The sequence below is a fragment of the Macrosteles quadrilineatus genome, unplaced genomic scaffold (genome assembly GCF_028750875.1).
Source record: "Macrosteles quadrilineatus isolate MER2022 unplaced genomic scaffold, UCM_ALF_1.0 Scaffold_5__1_contigs__length_97177068, whole genome shotgun sequence".
In the NCBI taxonomy this organism is placed as follows: domain Eukaryota; kingdom Metazoa; phylum Arthropoda; class Insecta; order Hemiptera; family Cicadellidae; genus Macrosteles; species Macrosteles quadrilineatus.
Genome location: NW_026542598.1, coordinates 13835042 through 13858824, shown reverse-complemented (window position 1 = coordinate 13858824; position 23783 = coordinate 13835042). Strand labels below are relative to the sequence as shown.

Sequence of the window (23783 nt, the reverse complement as noted above, 5' to 3'; positions counted from 1 at the left end):
CTTTGCATGGTCGCCATTTCATTAAAAAGTATTAAAGTATTAAGTCAAACAAGCTTGTAGAAGGTTTTCAGGTCCTGGATGTCATTAATCATTGATCTTTTAATTTTTCTTGGCTCAAAATTGAGCTGGCCACAGCTAAACGAATAGGGATATGCATGCTACATAAAACTATTTGTTATAGAACACAATGCTTAACAAGTTCTCTAATCCATCTATCTATACCTTTATGAAGAAGAGGTGGTGTCTGTCTTTGTGTGTGTTTGTATGAGCTAAACTCACTACTGAACCTATAAGATTTTTTTATAGGCTCAAATTGGACAAAAATAAAGCTTCAGCTCTGAGGATACATATATAGAACTATTCCCGCTTCCATATTGACCTAGGACTCTGCCCCGTGGGCTTTCAAAGTTCTGAGGTGTGAGTTTTAAAAGTAAATATTGATTGATATCCATGGCAACAAAGAGTAAACTCTAATGTTTAAATGTAAACAAGCAGAACTGTCAAATGCACTTGATTTGACAATTCCGCACAGTTGATTTAAACAAATCTATACTTATTTAATAAGCAAGCAGGTTTTTTGTGACAATTACTCCTCCGAAACTACTGAACCGATTGACATGTTTTTGTGTGAAAATAATTAGGGAAATATATATTTTTAGGGAAATAATTAGAGGGTGAGGCCCTGGGGCTCTTTAAAGTTTTGTATTTCTCCATAAGATTAATATGGGAAACAAACATTATTATAAAACTCCAGCTGTTGTCAAAAATTAAAAGTGAGAAGAAGGACATATGTTAATCCTATACTCTAATATGAGCAATGTTTGCTTGTATGTATGTAGGTATGCTTGCAACAAGATCTCGAAAACGGCTCCGACAATTTTCTTCAAATGTTGTAAATAGTTTATTCCTGGCCTAAAAACGAGTTTACAGCAGTTAGAACTGCCAACAAAAATCTAATTACGTAGAAAAATAAAACTGAAAGTCACATTTTTTTTAACATTTGTCTTCCGATTGCTAAGTAACCATGTTGTTTGAATTAAATAACAAGGGAAAAGGTAACAAAAGACTTGTAAGTTGTAACATGTGTTCATAGAGGCATCTACCCACTGTATACTAGCAAATTACAAAATACAGTACAAAAGGAAAAACATCACTTGTTACTATTGAGCAATGATTATATATACTGAAGATTACTCGATATATTGTAGTAAAGGCTAGCAGTGTGGAGTGTGGGATCTGTTATGAAGATTAGATTAAGGTATCTGCAATCCTAAAATGCTATGGGAAGGGATAAAAAAGGTCCACGATTTAGGAAGTGGTGAAGGAAGTAGTAAAAGCAAGCAGTCCGGAGTGTTGGAACTGTTCATGACGATTAGATTAAGGTATCTGCAATCGTAAAATGCACTGGGAAGGGAAGGAAACAGGTCCGCGACGTAGGAAGTGGTGAAGGAGGTAGCAAAGGTGAGCTGTCCGGAGTGTGGGATCTGTTTATAACGATTATATTACGGTATCTGCAATCTTAAAATGCACTGGGAGGGAAACAGGTCGGCGACGGGACGTAGGAAGCGGTGAAGGAGGTAGTAAATGCAAGCTGTCTGGAGTGTGAGATCTGTTCATGACGATTAGATTATGGTATCTGCAATGCTAAAATGCTATATGGGAAGGGAGGAAAACAGGTCCGCTACGGAGGAAGTTTTTTTCTCGATTTCGAGCAACGGGCTATCTAGTTATGATAAAAAAGGCAACAATAAGGTAGAAATGAATAATCTCATAATAATTTATTTTAAATACAAAAAATAAATAGAACTAACTAGGTACTTACACATTAGATTTTAATAAATATCACATCAACAATATTGAAGACCAGAACTTTGAGTAACACATGTTCTGTATCTTAACAGATTTCTCTTATATTTTCTTATGGTACAATTATGAGTTATTCTGTTATAAATTACTGAATACATTGTTGTCTATTTCAATATTTTCTTCAAACAATAAACACTTTATAGAACCAACAACTTGAAAAACATAAAACATATTTATTACTCAAATAAAAAAATACATTATACAATTTTAAATAGAGTTTTAAAGAAGTTGCAACAATGTTGTTATGAATTCTTAAAAGCTTCCAAAATTTAACCTCAAATTTGAGGAGCGTGGCACAAAGTTGTTCCATTGTCACTAACTAGCTTAGATCTAAAATAAATAATGTAAAAATAATTTAAAATAAATACATACATAATAATGTTATAGTACTTAAATTTACAATGTTGCTGGTGAATTGAATGGAAGGATTGCTTTCCAAGCGAAAAGTAAAATATTTACCAGCACATTGGTACCTTGTAAGAAAATTAAATTACTTTTTTTACAATTTAAATAAGTTACATATAAATACTTGGCATATATTACATAAACTCATTTTGTAACCTCCTGTTTACACTCGCATTTCCTCTGTCTTGGTATCGTATACACATGTCCGACACTGGGTCAACTTATCCTCTTGGAGTAGAAGAGTGGACGTTCCTCGACGTCGACCTCATGAGGTCCGCCATGCTGGGGACGGGTTTCGCCCTCATAGCTAGGTACTCCTCTTGGTCCTCGTCCCTGTGTGGGGGTCTGTGGACGTCGTCGGGGACAGGTCGCCCGTCCGGGTACACCCGCACAACCATTGGGCCCATCATAGCGGGGGCAGGTCCTGCAGATGCGTACTGCTCTACGCTACTGGACGCGGCACCTAGCTGGTTGTCACTTGACACGGGTTCTGGAACAAAATATCAAATTGGGTTGGATTTACAATATGTTATCAGTAAGTAAGTTTACATAGTGATTAAACTGTAGTATATAGGGTATCCAAGAAGTATGGAGACCCATAGTATTTTTTTAAAACGTTTTTATTAGCTCGCGTTCTTGTTTGTTGGGTACAAATTTTGCAATTGATTTTTCACTAACTTCCCGATGAGCTAGAGACTTGGAACTTAAAACACAAATGGACCACAATGGATGACAATTCAACATTAAATCATTTTATTTCCATATTTCCCTTTGGGCTACGCCCCGAGGGCTTCCAAATTTTCAATGTTTACATTTAGGAAGAATGTAAGTAGTGAAATATATCGACTAAATTGAAAATAAGTCAGCTGTATACTTTAATTGAGCGGGGCGAAGCGAAGCTCTTTGGGATCAACTTTAATGCAATCTTTATAACCCTTAATCTCAATAACGGCAGTACATATTTTAGCCAAACTTATCAAAGTTGTTTTGTCAAATGTTTGAATGGTTTAGACGTAACCATTTTCAATTTTTGATAATACCTATATCATTTTAAAGTAACTCAAAGTTTTTAAATTTTAACATTGGCCTTATGGGTTGCCATGATGGTTACAAAATAAGACGTAAATGTAAACTAAACAAAGAATCACAACATATGTTAACATCAAGCCACGACCTAAACACAGTAAAGAGTGAAAAAATTTGGATTATGACAATGACAACTGATCAAATCAGAGAAATTAGGTTTATCGAATAGTTACAGTCATAGAGATAAAACATACTTTCTTAGATACAGTATTTAACAGATTTGATTTTCGTAGCTAAATAAGGTTATAACAAATAACATTTTTTATCTTAAACAATTAGTCGGTGAATCACATTCGAATGGATCTAATTACCGTTGTCGAAGGATTGACTAGCCGAATGGCCGTGGTCTCGGTCATGTTCTCCGTGCATCATGTGATCCCAAACTGAAAACAAACGTGGAAATCATAAATTAGCACTACAAAAAATACCAGTACTAATCAACTAAAATCAGGAAAAAGAACATAAAGTGACTCAAGCAAACATCGTGATATATTCTGGAGTTTATTTTAAGTTGTAAATTTTGCAATAGACTTTGGGAGATGTTATGTTGGATAAAGCAAAAGCGATAACACTTTACACTAGAACTAGACACTTCTACTTTCCGTGGTTGTCACCTTATACACTGGCTAGGTATACGGATTTGTATGGTCCATAATGTATTTTATTTATAGACATCTAAGTTATGGCATAAATAAAACATGTGATGGTAATTTTTAAAAAAACAACTGCCTCACAAACAAAAAGTATGTTATAATGGCTTAAGCCTCATTTCCATTCTACTTGGCTTAAAATACCTACTTTGTATGGTCGTCATTTCATTGAACAGTAACAGTATTAAACGAAATTGTCTGCAGACTTAATTGACTCAAGGGATAATTTTTCGTTCTTGCAATGTTTTACGCCTTTAGTAATAACTCAAACAACCTGTATGTTAAATATCAAATTTTACATAATTTCTCACACCTCAATGGCTGTGCAACTGATGGTCAAAGCTGCACACTCTTCTTTAAAAAGGACAAGCTAGGTAGCTTTGTAAGAATTGAAACATTTCAAATACTAAGCTGTTCCTATTACCACATATATGCGTTGCTACTATCTACATTTTGCAAAACAATACATACAGCTCAAGTAAATGGGATTAGCTATTTTTGTTTTAATACCGCAAAGTACGTCATTGCCGCTCGAGAACTGTGGATGATGGTCACACCAAGGTTTAGTTGAGTGTGGCCATACATTCCGAGAGCAGCAACGGCTGTGCTCATAATACACACAAGATTTTTTTTTTACCATCATAATTAATTTATAGTAACACACATATTATCTTTTCAGTTGCATGTAAAATGTTATTTAGGTTAAGTTTTGCTTTTTTATTTTATGTTATTTGGAGTTTTTAATATTGGTGTCTTACCGGATTTTGGTGTTTTAATGAAACGCCAACAGTGTAATCAGCTGATTTAGCGAGCGGAAATTAGTTATTTTGCGTACTGTATTGTTTACAGGTGTGGCAATGAAATAATGTCCATGCAGGGGTAGGAACATATGTTTCATTTGTTGGATACAGAATAACTACCAGCCTGGTAGTTATTATGTATCCAATAAATGAAACATATGAGTACCAGCAATGTTTAATCAATGATAATACATACTGATATCCATGGCGCCACGCTGGTAAGGGTCCATGGCGTCCAACTTCTCGTCCTCCATCTTAGCCAGATTGGACAGTCCGTACATCATCAGGACTTTGTTGCAATCTGGAAAATTATAAATAAGCTTTAGACAAATGTAAAATTGCGTATAAAATATAATCACAAATCTTAATCTTGGTCTAACTGTAAGAAAAACTAGGTACTAAGCACTCCAGGCTTAACTTACATCCTATAACAATTTCAAGAACAGCATATAATATGTGATTTTGTGCGGTACATGTAGGCAATCATTAGTCACAGTTTTCATACTACAGTAAATAGTTTGTATTTGTAAAAAAAAATAATTTTTATCGAGCAAACGTGCTCTTTTTACGATAGGCCTCTAGAGAATTTTATTTCATTTTAAAAACCTTGTCGTGTAGGTATAAAGTAATGCAACTTGGTGATCATTTGTAGCATCTAAAAGCATGTCTCAAATTAAAAAAAAAAATGTGTACCGTTAAAATGATATCAATATATCTACGTTTATAATTACTACGTCACTTCACGTAGTTTATTTAAACGTTGACCGAGAATGATTGTAGCTACCGGCAAAAATAGCAGCAACACTTTTTCTACCGTGTTATATAACTCCCAAGGTCTAGGTGGGTGATGTGTCTGGTGATTACCCGTATTAATATTTAATTTTCTCAAATCGTCTTGTCGTGTCGTCCGCCATTAAAGTATGTTTCCGCGTAGCGACAACAATGCTTCTAGAAGTCAGCTGTTTAAACAATGGCTCGTGTTAAGTGTCATATTTCACATTCAGTGACGTGGTTTCGTTTATGACGAATAGTTGTAAAGTTTTGACTATATATAACTAGTGCCAATCCTTATATACAATACGTGAAGGCGATTTCTACGAAACACTACTCCTCCGATAATAATGGACGGATTTTTACAATGTGTCAAAATTAAGTAATTTTTGTGTAGACGCCTTTCACCAATTCCTGTAATAAAAGTCTTAAGGCTTTGCCCCACAGGTCATCAAAATCCCAAAGTATTTCTTGTGAGAAATAGTTATTTGTGTAACTAGTGGTGAAAGTGGCACTTTGCTGCACACGATAGCAATGTTTACACACGAGCCGCAGGCGATTGCGGAGTGATCTCGAGTGCAGCAAAGGCCTTTTTCACTCGTGTTAATCGTGTTAAGGTCGATTCACACACATCAGTTACGGAACGTCACAGTCCAGTCACTTCAGGCACGTCACAGTTAACAAAAATATTCTTTTATGGATTTTCTATTGCGCTATCTACACTTATTCGTTGCAGTCCCGTCAGTCGCTCTACCGGCATCCGTCAGTTAATTTCAGATTTCTTTCCACCGATACTTTTGGATTGTTCGGACGACTGACGGACCGGTTTAAGGTTAGAAAATAGTGTTATTGTTGTTTAAATGGTTGTGTTTATATTTTGAGTACTGTTTGTAACAATCAACAAGATGGACAATGAAAACTGGATAGAATATAGGTTTATAATTTAAAACTTTTGACTGTAAATTACTGTGAATTTTAGAGACGGAAGACTGACTGAAACAAACTGACGGACTATTGACTGAGAAATTGCGGATGCAACTGAGACTGAACTGTTACTGGACTGTAACGGAACTGTGACTGAACTGATATGTGTGAATCGACCTTTACACATTATATTTTTCCTACAGTCACTATAAAGCATATAAATAATTAGTCTTTCAAACACTATACAACACGTTTTTAGGTTCAGCTGGCAACACAAATGGTGCCCTAGAGAAAGTAGTACCCGCGGTCCGTATCACACCACTATTTTTCCTCGGCAAGAAATGTGCTCCGCGTTTTGAGAATATAGTTCCGTATGTTTTAGTAATTTGAAGTGGTTTCCGTGCCTAAAAAAATGCTTTAAAGGTATTTTCTTGTTTATTAAGATCGTAGGAATGTTTTAAAAACGTTTAAAAGAAAAGTCCAGAAAGTTCAGAAATACCGAAACTATAAACACGAAATGACAGGTTAAATCGTAGTTATAATAGTCAATCAGCTGCTCATAGTATTATTATCTTTAAGTGTTGCCAACCTATTTCCAAGCGTACACGGATTACGTGCATAATAGAACCACGCTGTTTTTTGTTGTTTCGTTGGAATCCTGATGTGCGGCAAAGTATAAACCGTATGACAAAGTATAAACCGTACGGCAAAGTATAAATATGCAGCAATTAGCAGCTTTCTGTACTATAAACAGTACAAGGAAGCCAACTTTGTCGGGTGACTGTAGGAAAAAGATTTTTCCTACAGTTACCTAACAATGTACATGTTCTCTCACTGATTTGAGAAAGCAAAGTGGCCAATTCGCTCATCAGTGAGACAATGTTAATATTGTCTCACTCTAATTACTTTGTCTCACTCCAGATTTGCAACGTGAATGCACGAAATAGTGAGCGCGTAACCTGCAGGCAACGTCGTATGCGCGCGAAATACGTTGGCAGCACTGGCTGTAAATCAGCTGGTCAGCTGTTGTACTGTTGTATTTGTCACTTCACATTAAATGTTATATTAAAAGTTCACTTTTGTGTAAAAATAGGTTATGTTTCTTCACAAATTTATTTGTTTTATGGTAACTGTAGGAAAAGTATAATGTGCAACTCGAGTTCAAAGTACAATTGCCTCACTCGAGAAACCATTCCTCACTCGCCTACGGCTCGTGAGTAAGGATTTCTCTCGAGTGAGTCAATTGCTCACTTTTCTCACTAGTTGCACAAATAACCATTGTTTACTTAAAACAGACGAATAATTTGTATTAATTACAGCTGTTTGTAGTTAACACACATGGTGCACACAAGAGCGTTGGTTCAGAGTGAGTTCGTTTTCAGTTTCGATAACTGAAGTGGAGTGAGCGTTCTTTTTCAGAGTGAGTTCGTTTCCAGTTTCGATAACTGGAGTAGAGTGGATAACATTATCTTTGAGTCGACTCTTTTTAAGTATTAGTCAGTCTTAGATTATAAAACCATAATATTGACAATGTTATAAAGGACAGAATTGATAGGTGAAAATTCTAGAGCATAACATGACGTTACACTTGTATCGAGACGCAGATATACATATGGCAAACAGTTAAGACAAATAAAAATGTGGCAGTAGTGACGCAGATAGAATTATTAAAGAGAAAATTGAACTAGGTATAAATAGGTGTGAGTAAGCTAATTCAGTTTAAACTTTGCTAGTATAGAATAATATATGAATAAGATTGCAGAAGAAAAACAATGAAAAATATGTTAAGATATGTATGCAAGTAAATCACTTTTTATAGCCTAAATAACGGCTTTAAATATTTTTAATTGAATTCTTTGGTGGAAATTGAACACTCTATCTGTTATTAGTTTACTTAACAACCCGTTAATAAGTCTATAAAGAGCATTTAGATCTAAATTAGTCTATAAACCGTTGTACAAAGTTTGTTCATGGCCAAAGCACGTTGAAAAGTAGAGGTAATAAACAATAAATCGTTGCTTCCGATCTCGTTGCGGTTTAGATAAATTCTCTTAAAAAGTTTGACACTCCCTGGAAAAAAATCTATACTAGCATTAAGTTATTTAATGAAACGATATAAAATGAACACAAAAACGAACTTTACAATTAATTGTTGCGCAATGCACATGCGTCAAATAACCGATCGCATCATACACATTTTAAAACAAACATAACCAACAAATTTGCTATCGCTATCGATCTATTATAATTATGCATATAATTAGCCTGTTTTTGCAATCCATTTCACAAACGATTTGAATAATTAAGTTACATCTCAAGTATTCATCATTCTGACCGTCTCTTGTTGTCGTCATTTGTACTACATACTTACAACCTCACATTCGTGTGAGTAACAACAATATAATTAGTGTCAATGGCCCGGTCTGACTGTGAAAGTAGCGGCAAGGATCTAATTTGGAGGATGAAGTGTTCTCGACGCTCTCCCGTACTTTTGATATTTACTTTTATTTCAACCGGCAATAATCGCTTGTGTTGTGTTTCTATTTACACTACATTACAATTACCACATAAAAAGGGGGACGCTAGTTGGCGTATTTTAACCCAAATGAAGGATAAGTGTAGAAAGGAGTAAGATGCTGGAAAAAAGTTCTGATTGACTAACATCGGCTGTTTCTATGGTCAGGACCATATTTTTAAAGCCCAATGATAAAGCTTGCAAGGTTGCGTAAGAGTTATCGTACTAAATAAAAATATAATAAAAAGCTCATAAAACAGCACTTGGTTTGTAATACTTAAATGATTAGGTAATTCATATTTGTTCCGTAAACCTGTTGTATACTATTTGTCCGATAGAATGAATTTCAATTTACCATCGAGTAGTATTTAAAATTGGAGTAGAGATTAGTCGATTCAGTAAAATTCAGTAAGGTAACGTGACTGGTTGTACAATACTCTTCATCAATCTAATTGTTAATTATTATGCCAACAACATTTTAGACTTGCAGTATATTGAGTATGAACATTTTCGGAGTAATAATGTACTCGTAGCCCATTTAAAGGTTTACAAATTAAGATATTGGAAATTGTACGAAACCTGTAGGAGATGTAAGACTGAATGGTGATTACTAATGCATAGGAGACCCTTTCAATTCGCAGAATCTATAATCACCATAATATCTCAATTTTAAACATTTTAATACCTACTGAAAGCGTCCTTCTGAATCTGCCTATAAGGATTCATAGCGGATGACTTAATAGTCGCAAACTCACAAAAGAGTAGTTCTTTGATTGTTGTCGTTTGCGGGCTTTTGAAATACCTCTTGAATAGTTGTAAGTGAAAGTGGCTTTCAGTTTTATTAATAGCGGGCCCAACCTGACACTGGTGTTTGTAAACACATATTAAATTTCTCATTTCTACTTTCACTGTCTTTGACCTTCGGCTTGTGAGGTAATTTGTATCTGTGTTTTTGTAGTTTGACAGATAGATTGATATTACGTTAAACAAAAGGACGTTTTCCATTGACAAAGTCAATTTTCCTAGCGTATGGATTAATCAGTATTTCAATTGCAAACGTGTCCCTGCATCTTTAGTAAAGAAGGATAAGCAATTTTCATATATTGTTTTACCTGGCATCGTGGAGGTGTCACAATGATCTGCTACTTGCTTGCTGAACATGTTGAATAAATGACTCATCTGGAACATACAATTATTATGTCAAAATCTTTAAATCGAACTACCACATATCTTAGGTCAATTAAAAACAGATAGGAGAAGCCCAACTTCTATTCCATGGCAAACTTGTGTAAATCGTTGAGTAATTTGAGCAAATAAGCTAGTAATTAAAGATACGGCCAATTTCACACAATTTTCCTCTTAACCACGTTTATCAGTTAGCAAAGAATCTGTAGTAAGACATTTTTTGAAGACAAACATGTCTCCAAAAGAATTGTCAAATCACTTCAATTATTTGGGACAATTTTGTTCAATCGGTTGGCTATTAAGTAACTCGACAATACGGGTTGGAACAGTTACACGATTGTAGGGTAAAAAAAAATACTAATTCATCCACAGGCTGCAAAACCCATTTTTCTCAATGTAAATCCACCTATCCATCACTCCATTCTCTATGTGTTTGTTACTCTATGCCCTGTGCTGTAACCCTGACACTACTATTTGGCGAGGTCAGCCATATATTAGCATCCGTCTCCGGTCCGGCTTTCTATCTGCTTTCTCCCGCTTCTTGCAGCTTACACCATCGCTATGTCACCTCCTGTTAAATGTTAAACCCTCTCTCTCTCTCACGAGCTCAAGTAGTGAATGTGTGAATGCAGTAAATGGTCAATACATCTCTCACACGAACAATGGAGAGTGCAGTCAGTAGTAAAAGAAATATTTTTCCAGAAATGTATTTAACTTCATTGCCATTTTCGTGGTTTAGAAAAAGTTCTTGGAAAAAGTTTAGCTTAATTACTCTGAAAATGAAATAGAAATTGATCCTTAGCATCACACTTAACCGTAACGATCCAAGAGGTAAACGTTACGGTTACGGTCGAGTAACTGTTACGGAGATAATTCTTGTAAGTAGGACTAGCAGAGGTCCGTAGATCATGCTGTAGGTTTACCCCGTATTGAACTGATTTAAATTCAATTTAATTTATGGAAAGATTATGTGAATCTTACTCATGTTTAGGAGCTGAGTTACTGTGAAGACACTGCAGTAAGTTTCACTGTTACGGTCGATTAACGGTTACAACGAGTAAGTAGGACTGAAGACAGCACTATCTGAGCTTCGAAGGCCATAGTGTACGAGATGATTATGGGAATGCACTTGCTTTGGAACTGAGTAACTGAAGACACAACAGTGAACGTTACAGTTACGGTCGAGTAACGGTTACAACGATTTAAGTAGGACTACCAGAGCTCCGTCGTCGTAGGTCATACTCAACTGTAGTTGTACTCCGTATGATGCGATGGGTATGTGAATATTACACTCGAGTTGTAATTAAGTAACTGTGGAGGTGACTTACTGCCCTTGATAGTTTAGCTTTTAATAAATAATCCTAGCTACAGAAGCAGCTGATAAAAGCAGAGATATAAGTAGGACTAAGTCTGATGGAAGTACCTGAGAAAAATCCGTAGCTTTTTGATGGTTTGAAACTGGTTAATGTTGTTCCTGATCATTGGGCTAAAAAACAAATGATCAAAACAAGGAACACCTGATCGTCAGTAACAAAGCTACAAAGATAGACTCACTCCATTCTACACTAACCTTCATTCGTGTTATCATAGACAATTTTGTCTATGGTATTATAGACTAACCAACACAAGTAGAAGTTGACTTTTCATCCCATTGTAAATTTTTGAAGCTAGTTTTTCGGGTCTAGTTCATGTTGGTGACACACTGATCACTACAGGTGTCGACGGAATTTTGTTTCTATTATTTTAGGGTTAATTTCATGATTTGTGCTTTACTGTTCGGTTATATAACTAGGGTACGATTTATTGTTTACGATTATATCTTTTAATTTGGATTTAAGAGGTTTGAAATAACTGAAATAACAATAAAGAAATTGTAAACAAAACGCAACCATTTGAAATACGCAATGAAAATACGTGCGTCAGTGTATTGAAAGTAACGATTGACGATTAAGACTGACTCTAAGCCAAAGAGTTTGGCGAGGTTCCTACTTTGTCTCTTAAGCCGGTAAACACTGGCATGCAATTTTTTGAATTAAAATGTAAGCAATATCCGTTTACAAATTACAGTGAAGGCGTGTGTAATGAGTGAAAATTAGTCGAATCATCACCACATGACATCACCAGGTCATACAAACAGTAATTTCTATGAAGGAGATACCTTCACCTTAAAAATCTACTTGGCCTTCCTTTCTCACGTTTGTAATCAACATGTTCAGCCCTCACTATCATAGAAACTAACACTTTAATAAATTATTAACCTTATCTGTAAACAGTATGTAAAGCCATTCACTACAGATATTGGTGTAGTATATATTCAGTGGTATAGCTTACTTATACCTCGGTATTTAACATTGAATCGTTCATGCGTCACTACAACGTCTCTTGAAGGAGTCAAAATATTGAGAATTCAATTGGAACTTTTGAAGGCTGGACAAAGAAACTATTACCTGACACGAATAAGTAGGCTATGTGATCTCGAAAAGAAAGTGCGTTATTCTAAAACAGGAGGAGACTGGTTGAGATGAGGAGTCAATGATAAAACGTCCTGTATAGTATTCACAACCCCATAATGTATGTAGGCTTATAAACAGATTGACCTGACTACCATTATTTATTGTGGTGAAGTTTGTAAGTTTGAGAAGAGCCCCATCTATTAAACGATTGAGATAAGGCACATTTATGTATTGATATGGCCACATGATGAGGTTATCGCTTTTAGTGATACCATAAAAGTTTAGGCGTTAGGTCCGTACTAATAGTTTTGTCTTTTATATGCATGTAGGTTTATCTGTAGCAGGCATTAGGAGTCACTATTATTTCTGTTATATATTTCCTCGAGTCATTAGAATACGTAGTAGCAAACTTGATTTTGGAAAAACAGTTATTTTTTCTACAAGGTATTTTTCTTGAAGAATATACAATATACAAGAAGTCATTGGAACTTACTGACGGCCATCTAAAGTATTGAGCTTTTAGTCAGTTTATCCGTCCTTTTGATATTTAAGTGAAAACAAGTTTAGGTAAACAAATACTCGTGTGTAGGTAGATGTTTCCTACAGGGGAAAACGAAATAGGTAAATAAACAAAGTCCTGACACCAGAGTACGACGCAACGAAAACCAGTAAACTGGACCTTGTTCCCATATATATCCAGTATTCAGATTTACTGCAGGGATGTCCAGCAGATTCCAGTCCTGGCAGATGACACCGGCTCAAGGTCATGTCCTTGGAGATAATCTCACCACAAGACTAAAAATAAACCCAGACTCCGGCGCCAACATAAACTGTCGAGGGAACGCGGAACAGCGTCTAGCGGAGGCGGGAATTCGGGGATCGCGAATATGACTATCGCATATATGGTTATTGTACGTACGGCAAATGATGATTTCATTAGTATTGTTTTCAGTCCAAGTCATAAATACTTAAATATTCAATTGCAATAATGATGAGTGTGGCAAACAAATTGGTAAATGTCCTTAGGCTGTGGCAGCGATTTGCCAATATAAGTAGAGGTTGAAAATTAAAAATTACCAGATAGGCATGGTGTTCCGGATTTTGTATAAAATTGGGATTACACCCGATCCCACTAAAAATCGACACATCCCTCTAAAAGTTGGGAGACTGCATCCTAAAATCGCTACAACTTTGCTTATAGCATGATTCTAAATTTTAAATCCACTCTGATATAAATTGAATGCGCAAAAGATTTTTTGGAAAAGTGCCAAAATCCAACGTTTTGTCTCGTCGATAAATCTCGCACTTCAAACATATGGTTTTAAATATGTAATGACTCACTTTCTACCCTTGTTATGAAATAGTAGCAAGGGATCGAGCCATAGTTGGGTTCACACTCATCTCCATTACTCCATTCGTACTTGATTTAAAATACCTACTTTGTACGGTCGCCATTTCATCGAAAAGTATTAAAGTATTAAAAGGTTGTTTATTTCCTATGTACCCCTGTATCGAGTAGGCCTAACCTCCAGTGTAATCTTTGCTCAATAGTTAACAACATATGTTTTTCCCTTTGTACTGTATATTTTAGTCTGCTAGTTAATCAAAGCTAATATACACTGTAAATGGTTTGTTATAAACACATGTACAAGTCTTTTGTTCACTTTTTTCTTGTTATTTTGTTCAACCAAAATGGTTACTTGGTAACCCATAAGCCCAATGTTAAAAAATGTTGACTTTCGAATTATTTTTTTTCGTAATTGGATTTTTGTTGGCAATTTTAACTGCAGTAAACACGTTTTTAGACCAGATATAAATTATTTACAACATCTGAAGGAAATCGTCAACGCCGTTTTCGAGATCTACGTACAAGCAAACATTGCTCATAAGAGTAAGTCATAGGATACTATTTTTCGATGGTAACTAAGACAGGTAGAATTAATAATCATTCGGTACAGAAAGAATTGTTTTTGTTATTACAGTGTTAAAAATTTTCCTTAATCGTTTAATGTTGAGAAGAAGACTTGGCAGCTACGATATGAAAGCTTAACATTTCCAAATTTGAGAGTCGTATTTTGACCACGCTTGACAATATATAGACATAATGTTTTTCAAAATAAAACAACATACTTTTGTTTTAAGCCCGTGTTTATAGACTTTCGTTACTTCTACTTTCATGTTAACAAAAAGTTATTCTAACCCCCTTTATACTAGTGCATAAGCCGGGAATTGATCCCTCCCCTCTAACACCGAGACGCAGACGCAATAAACCACTAGCATCAAGTCACACCTTGCTCCTACACATTTTTACTATAACTAGTATACTGTACCTGTTGCTCGAATTCGAGCAATTGCTAAGTATTACTGGTCTTATTTTAAAATGAATAACAGTCATAATTTCTGATGACTTTAAAAGATTCTACACAAAGATTATGGAAATACTCATATATTGATTATTCGATTGTTTAATTAGATATATCGTTTGGTTAGTTAGGTTACGCTAACCTTACCTAACTAACCAAACTATATATAGTTAAAATACTATACCTCAACCTCGCCACTAAACATTCAGGTTGGAAATTTCACTATCAAAGGTGCTCTTGTCCTGTCCGTACGGAACACTGAGTAATATGCGCTACCAACTTATGAATAATTGTTTAGGCCTACGAACCCAAGAGATGGGCAATTGGTCTATTGGCTGTATGGTCCAGCGAGCAGCACGAGAGAATACATTAAAATGATTCGGATCTTGATAGGTACACTCGTTTTTCAGGAGAAGGCCGCCTAAAATGGCTCTTGGGCCGTGACAGACGGAAGACAGACAGAAATTGAGATGAGACTTGTTTCGGCTTCTGAAATGTATAAAACGTAAAAATAACCCAAAAATTCATGATTCTGAGCAATGTACAGACAAAACTCAAATTTTATTTATATAGATTTCATTTAAACCAAACCAAGTCAGTGGAAAACTGTTAAATTATCAAACTTATTGACTGTTTAGAATTAACATATGTTCTTCTTCTTACTTCTCACTTTTAATTTCTGACAACAGCTGGAGTTTCATATTAATGTTTGTTTCCCATGTTAATCTTATGGAGAAATAAGAAATTTTAAAGGGCCTCACTCTCTAATTAATTTCCTAAAAAGAAAGTTTCCTGCACAACTTCACGTTACGCTCTTTCCAATGACACCGAAAACATGTCAATCGGTTCAGTAGTTTCGGAGGAGTAATTGTCACAAAAAACCTGCTTGCGTATTAAATAAGTAGGCCTAAATATAGATGGAGCCGGTGTGCTTTCACATTGTGTATGCCATCCCGAACGAAAGAAAGATCTCTTGTTGATTTCAGCCCCACCAACTCTGGTGATTCTGTTTATGAATCTCATCAATTGTCAGTTTCAGTATTCAACTATCTTTCTGTCCATCGATCTGTGAAACTCGTGACGTTTGGATTTCACGCTCGATTCAACATTATCACGAACCACCAATCGTCGAAGTGAGGACACGACCTTAACCCAGGATAACCACTCTCTTGACAAATGTCAATGTGGCCAAAGATTACGAGATTGTAAAGGTTTGTCCATTAATCACTCCTTTGAGAACGCCAAGTAAAGGTGTCGACAATTCTAGTGGCTAATTTAGAGTTATAGATGCGTGGATGTAAATGCTCTCAGTAACGATCCTCTCAAGGAGGATGTGAGGACTTGGTCCTTCGGTTGTGGGTAGATACATCCTACACAAAGGTATTCCCCATTAGACTCATCATTTATGCCAAGGCCGATTGGGCAAATGCAAAATGTTATCACGTTTTCCACATTATCGTATGCTTACACGACCACCAGAAAACTTGCAGGATATAAGCGCTATCAATGGAATTAACGGCCATAAAGTTTGTACAACAAATCTTATATTGGATCGTGCAATACAAAAATATGTATCAAGGTTTGGCCCCCAAGGGTTGGTTGCTCTTCTTAGTAATTCGGTCGGTTTATTCGAATATTAAAAAAACTACTTTTGAAATCGAAACGGAAAAAATGAGTAAGTGTGCAGACTAAAAGATCGTTTTGAACACAGGTCCAGGATAAAAAATCTAATACTGTATACATTTGTTAATTTGTAACCGTATTTGTGTTATGTTAATCAAATACTATTACTGTACAGCCAGCGTGAATAAAATTAAATTATAAATACCAAAATTGCTTATGGCACGGCACTTATTGCTCTTATGAGCAGGAAAGATATAATAAGTCAACGTTCGTTTCAGAGACAGTTACTTAGTTACATTCATTTATGTAGGAAACCTCCTACGTCAATTAATATATATCGTATATACTGTATTCTTCTGATCGTATAAAGGCCTACTGGAGGTAGACGAAACGTTTCGTCTAACTACAGTTAGTATATACGATCAGAAGAACATTAATTATGGTTCTCCTCTTTGGATTAGATACTCACAGCCCCCCCCCCCACCATTAAATTAACAGATAAATAACTATTTATAATAGAACGTGGGGGCCATTAATCCAACAATACCTACGATTATCTTCACAAGTCATTACAATAAGAGATTTCTCAGAAACACAAATGGATTTGTATAAAATGGTGATAACCCGATTATAAGGTAAACTAACTACGACTTTGGCTTTTTTCGAGTTTTTGAAGTTTGGCAACTATGTGTTATTTTTAGATAGTTTAATAATTTACATGAAGTTAGGTTTTAGGCGATAAGTAAGGCTAATAAATATGTATCGAATTACATTTTTTCAATTAAAACTCATAAAAACATTTTATTACTGATATAATTTAATATCTCTTCAGTCTTCGTGCAAACCAAAATCCCCACCCGTGCTCATTTCGTTTCTGTTGTGCTTACACCATTGGCATTTGTGTGTGTGTGTGTGTGTGTGTGTTTTTAAGGGAACGGTCCAAACCCATGAGATGTAGTCCTTCACACAATCGCAATTATTTACAAGATAAATTACATAAACACGTTCACCTTGGAAAACGATGCGCAGTTTAAATCAAATGAAACATTGCACCGGCGACAGCGAACATTACGCGGTATATCCAGTGGTGCGACCTCCAAGTCGCCAGATGAACCTTGGTGCTGACAAGTTCCTCGTCACTTCAGGTCGGCCTAATCGAAGCTCGAGTTATGAGGAAGCCACAAGGATCTTCCTGTACGAAAGGTTAAGGATCTCGACCTCTAGGCGCCCCACGGCCCAGTATCGCACGACGGACGACGAGGTACAAGACGAGGAGTTCTGAGGAAGTCACATACTTGCAGTACAGTATTAAGTTAAATAATCTCTGGTCTGTAGCCTTAGGGATGACCTTTACATGGCCAAGTTCCGATGGGTCTGAAGCCCACTGAGGATTTTCTCAAGTTCTAGAGCCGACTGTATTTTCCCTGTTTATAAGCCACTTTATATACATAAACACTCCATAGGTCGATCCTCTACAACAAGAGTTTTTTTAGCATACCCCGTAATACATGTTTTGTACATTCTCTTCTTGAGATCTTCTGCCGAGTTAATGCAGGCAAATGAAGAACTTTTGAGGTTAACGCATTTTTTAATACCCCTTATCTATAAGTAAAAACAAAACATTAAATGAAAAAGAACCGTAACCTGGAATTTGAGACCAAAATAAAAATCCTATCAATTACTACGACTTTCAAAATTGGCACCATCAGGTGACTCAGAGGGCTTACAAAAAAAACTTTGTAGTCGAACTTCAAGAGAAGATTCTGCCCTAAAATATCGTAACTCAGTTTCATTTCGGTCACCAATTACTGGCTATCGTGGAACTTTTCATACTTCAGTCCAGCGAGCTCGCTGCTTCAGTCTACGAGAGGTAAAGTTCTTTTGGCAATGACAGACACTTGTGTAGGCGTGTAGGTTTTCGCGCTGTATTTTCTATTCAGTTGCTAACTACTACAAATAAAAAGAGGAAACATCAAGTGTAAGCTAGTACAGTTGAACTATAGTTATGTAAGCCAATCCATTTTTCAGTAACGTTAAGTTCAGGTAGGAATGAGAATACTATTTCATAATTTCCAATGACTATCAAAAAATGTTAACATCGATCTTGCCTTAGTATTGTAGCACCTATTCCATTTCATCACGGGTCTCTGCATTTTTCGGTCTCTTCCCTCTCTTTTCACCGGTCCATCTCCATGGGTAATCCCGTACGTCTGCTCTCTCCAGGAGGCACCCACAAGGTCGTTCTGTGCGTAATATATTACGTCGTAGACTAAAAATAACACACGGACCAAGATAATCCAGGGACTTCCCGACACTTGTACCTCGGTTTATTACGACCAACCGGAATGTAAACGTCGTCGGTAAGCATTAAGGAATTCTTTGTTTACAAATTTACAGAATCGTTTTCGGAAGAGGTCTCGTATTTCAAGCTTTAGTAAAAATGTCAACTTTGTACATTAAAAGGGTGGATTTACAATGTTTAGTTTATATTTATTTGCCCATCTTGACATAACACTTTCCATTTTTAAATATATTTACTTATTGTTATGAGATACATAAAATATTAATATTTTAAGATAGAAGTAAAGGTGATGTATTATGTATTTATCAGACAGGTGGCGTCGTCCTGTAATCCAGCTACTTGGAGGTCACGGATTGTGGATATTTATAGGAATACACTGTGGATGGGATACTCCCTGGTGTGGATTAACGCCCGCACTAGTGAGTACTACGACTATCCGCAGTACTATCCTGATAATTAGACCAATTCGTATATACCAAGGAAAATGTGGTTCGGATTCCACTATAAACTGTAGGTCCCTTAGTTGCCATTAGCTGTTTGGGCTATTAATTAACAGCTGTGTCTAAGGAATGTCGGCCTTAGTCACTAACAAGACTACAAGATCGCGCCACTCATCCTACACTCATCTCCATTCATACTTGGCTTAAAATACCTACATTGTATGGTCGCCATTTCATAAGAAAGTATAAAGAAAAAAGTATCATAGATCAATAGATTTTCGTGAATTGTCACAATATCTACCCCCATTGCTAAACTGCTCGAAGCTCCTCAAGCTGTTTGGTATCAGTTCTTTACACACCATTGATTTTCCCTGCTGTTTTAAACTTGCACAACGATGCATGTGGGTGGTTTTAAATTGTCCTAGTTATTCAGCCTTAACAGAGGCAACTGAAAAAAAATCAACACCAATCTAGTACTTTGTTCTGCACACTGTACCTTTGAAACAGGTTCTGATTTCTGATTACTTTAGAAGCGCATTGCAGATTCAACGTAGTAAAACGGGCTTAATATTTGATGTGAAGGTTCAAGTACGGCTTAGCAGCCTAATTTTACTTCAAATTGAGCTCATACAAAAAAGCGTCACTTTAGGTAACACTGATGGAAACCCTTATTGGCCTTATGATGGTAACGTGACTCATTTTGTAAAGTCAAAACAAAATTCAATTGCGTAGAACCATTTAATAATAACAATTAAATAATATTCTAATCGAAATCTAAAATGTTAATTCTAAATGTATTTCTTTTGGAAATAGCTTACTAAGCTATATACGTTATGTGGGCATGACTAAAACCAACTAATAACCCCATTTGACTATCTGTGCTATCGTTGTCATCTCCTGGGATGCTGGATGCTGTAACCGGAGCAGGATGACGCCGGAAGGTCAGGTGCAAGGTCGTGTCGTGAGATAACAAAGCAGGTGTTGTCCGATACACGACACTAGTGGACCGAGTTCATCTAATCTCTCGCTACAATATGTGATTAACATCAGTAAACGCAATACAAATAATCTACTGTGGGCTACATTTTGTATTGTCTAACATTATAACAATCAGTTCAACCGTGTTCATTAATGGCCTTATTGCACATGTCATGGTAATAAATTGCAAACTAACCTAACTAAACTTAAAACTGCTACAACGGCTCTGTTGTGTTATGTGATAAAATGTCAAGTATTGTACTTTGCAATCATAACGAGAAAAGTATTCTTAAAACGGATTCTTGCACAAAATTATTATTTTTTAAGTTTCTGATTTTTTTTACTAAAATTGGTGCAGAGGTTATAGCATTTAAACATGATGAAAGGATAGTTACTCTGCAGCATTGGCGGACAAAACCATAGCTATTCATATAATTTTTCTATAACAGTACTTGTAAATAAACTTGTTGAAAAATAAATTACTCTAATTTAATAGAGTGACGATCATTCCCCGAGCCTGAATAAAAGCTTGCTCAGTAATACAGTTTTCAAAGAGTTTGCCTACTGAACGTTCAGAATTTAGAGAACCAATTGATCGGGATTCAAATATTTCGATAATCTCGCAAGAACGACTACATAAGCACATGTGAAAAAAGGGAAGAATTATTTTTAGTTACTTTTGGGCGTTTAGTTAAGTGCTAGGTTTCGTCAGTGGTGTTTAATTTCAAAGACAGACTCAGACTCTGTTTACAAAACTTTTAGTCGGCAAAACACGTTTATGACCTAAGATTTTCATGACTTAAACCATTTACGACTCATGCTTGTATGACTTGACATAGCTGTATAAAAACCTGGTTTTCTTGGGAAGTACGTTTTTGTTGCGGGGGGGGGGGGAGGGGGCAAAAATATATAATTTTTATTTTCCATTTTCCTTTAAAGATTAATTTAGCACGTTAAGACTAACGTTAGTAGGCGAGCTCTCACGCTCAAAACTCTGGAAAGTTTATTTACCCTTCCCTTAAAGGTTCTAATTTGTTTACAAATTTTTACCATACACATGTTGATTTTGTACATATGATATGAACATTTTACGGAACAAGAGGAAAATAACATTTTGAGTTAGTGTATAAGCTTTGCTTATTTCTACCAAAGGTAGCATGTGTAATCTTTGTTTATACAAATAAAATTAGCTACTCAGTTCTAATTAAAATTGTTAAAATTATTTGACACTTTTAAAGTTTGCTGGCGAAATTAACTACCTACTAATATTCTTGTGCATGTATAGTTGTAACGGGATTCATGTAATAAAACAATAGAAGCATACTAAGTATTCTACTCCAATACTCACTACATATTTATAATTTCTACCCTTTTCAAATGTCCATAATTCCTATTTCAAATACCACGATCAGGATAAGCCCCATCGTTCTTATCAGCGATTCTTCGTGTTGGTAAATTTCTTTAAAACGTTCACAATTATTATGAACATTCCTCAAAAAACGTTTCGTACTTTTATGTTTACTTTACCGAAATGTAAACAAATTGACTTAAAATAAAGAAAAAATGTACCGTACATTAAACATTTTTTTAAAACACCAATGTTGTTCCTGGGCCCTTACCTTTTCTCCTCTGGATAGGAACTCCCACATAGGGATGGCCGAGGGTATGATACCCGGGACGACCGCGAGGACAAGCACAAGACATACCAGGGTATCCATCACTACACTGTCTACTGTCTACTGTCTAGTGTCTACTGACCGACTGAAGCACGGTCCACGGAGAGGTGTACCCGGTACCGGTGAACTGTCCCCACCATCGGCGCTGCAGGATGACGTATACTCAAGACAAGACGATGGGAAACACAGTCCAAAATGACGTCAGACTCAACTTTTACAAGATGTGTTTACGTTTATGAGAAGTATTATGTTAGGATGTTAGGATTCGTTCCACAAGGCACAAGTGCAAGAAGTGTGTTAGAGGTTAACCATTTGTTCCCCCAAGACAGTTAATAGTCAAGCCAGTTGGGTGATGGTTTAAATACAATAACGTATTAATTTGTTTAATTTTTACATTCATGAGATTTTGGGACAAATAATCTGTCGACAAAGTAGTGATTCGTATCTATATATTTAACTAATATAATGACAGTCAACTTGTTTTACGACCAATTAACTTCTCGTTCAACTGGAGACCCGAGGAAATAGGAAGATTCTTTCCTACATTTTCTGCAGTAAACAATCGTGTAGTTGATAAAAAAAACAATCAATCAGAGTTATACGCTACCCATCGCGGTACTTTGTATGTTTTTGTATACTTTGTTTTGCATACAAAAATGTAGAAATCTGCCCTGAAAGGCTTTCACGTAATACGACGTAATGGTCTTGAAAAGTGTTACTGTAAAGAAGTTCAGTTGTAATATTCGATTGGTTGGTCTATTGAGACGTATTGAAATATCGTTTATACTTCTTTCTGTATGGAATGTCTTTTCTAACATTTTGTCAAGATGGATCCACTCTTCTCTTTGCCAAGACCAACTGGGGCGTTTGACCATCTTCGTTAGCAATTAGCTTTACTAATCTTATTTTTGTCAAGATTCTCTGTCACATTTGCCAAGACCAACTGGGGTATTTCACCATCTTCGTTCGTAATTAGCTTTACTAACCTTACTTTTGTCAAGATCCTCTGTCACATTTGCCAAACCCAACTAACTGGGGTATTTAACCAACTTCGTTCGCATTTAGCTTTGCTAACATATGCACAATAAGCTTCGGTTGACGTGCTTGGACCACGAGTCCACCCCTCTTACCTTGCTTTTGTCAAGATCCTCTGTATCTATTGCCAAGCCTGACTGGGGCGTTTGACAATTGACAATGACCAGTTCTCCTCGTCCCAAGGTGACGATGTCTCTTATGACATTTGGACATCCTTGTAGAGGTAGGCGGGGGTCTAGGTTTGGTTCATGGCTATGTGCGGGGTCGTATTGCCCAAGACCCCACCACCTGCCAACCATCGTCCTTACCTTTCGGTCGGATGTGCTATATCAATAATTACTCACTCACAATAAGTCAATAAAGTAACTGTTTCATTGGCTGTTTTGCTTTCTACAGTAAATTCACACTGAAGTTACCTTTTTGTTTTCCTAGAAAATCCAAGATAAGCTAATTCATACCCACAACGATCAGATAATTAACGATTTTTAAAGGTTGTCTTGTATTGTGAGTTTGTAAAATAATTTAAGATTTATAATAGGCTAATTAAAATTGTTTGGAGACCTACCAATCATTGAGTCGTCATCACCAATCGGATGTGACAGTTTTTTTGCCAATTACCAGTATTCCAACTAAACAACACAAAACAGCGTACTTTTATTAGGCACGTAATACGTGTACGCTTGAAAATAAGTTGGCAACACTTTAAAGACA

At 36.0% G+C, this 23783-nt stretch overlaps 1 protein-coding gene across 1 annotated transcript; it reads right to left on the bottom strand.

Annotated features, from left to right (window-relative positions):
* Window positions 1-1763: 1763 nt before the first annotated feature.
* On the bottom strand, window positions 1764-22134 carry LOC128994824 (rhythmically expressed gene 5 protein). The gene is made up of 5 exons (XM_054419623.1): window positions 21981-22134; window positions 10130-10196; window positions 5004-5108; window positions 3669-3740; window positions 1764-2761 (listed from the first exon to the last, which is right to left on the bottom strand). Exons 1-5 carry the CDS (start codon window positions 22077-22079, stop codon window positions 2493-2495), a joined length of 612 nt encoding a protein of 203 aa, XP_054275598.1. The 5' UTR covers window positions 22080-22134; the 3' UTR covers window positions 1764-2492.
* Between the last annotated feature and the right edge of the window lie 1649 nt (window positions 22135-23783).

Coding starts and splice junctions, on each gene's coding strand:
- LOC128994824 (XM_054419623.1), bottom strand. CDS start 22,079: ATGGATACCCTGGTATGTCTTGTGCTTGTCCTCGCGGTCGTCCCGGGT. Junction 3,741..5,003: donor GCGTGGCGCCATGGATATCA/GTATGTATTATC, acceptor GTTTGTTTTCAG/TTTGGGATCACATGATGCAC. Junction 2,762..3,668: donor TAGTCAATCCTTCGACAACG/GTAATTAGATCC, acceptor ATTTTGTTCCAG/AACCCGTGTCAAGTGACAAC.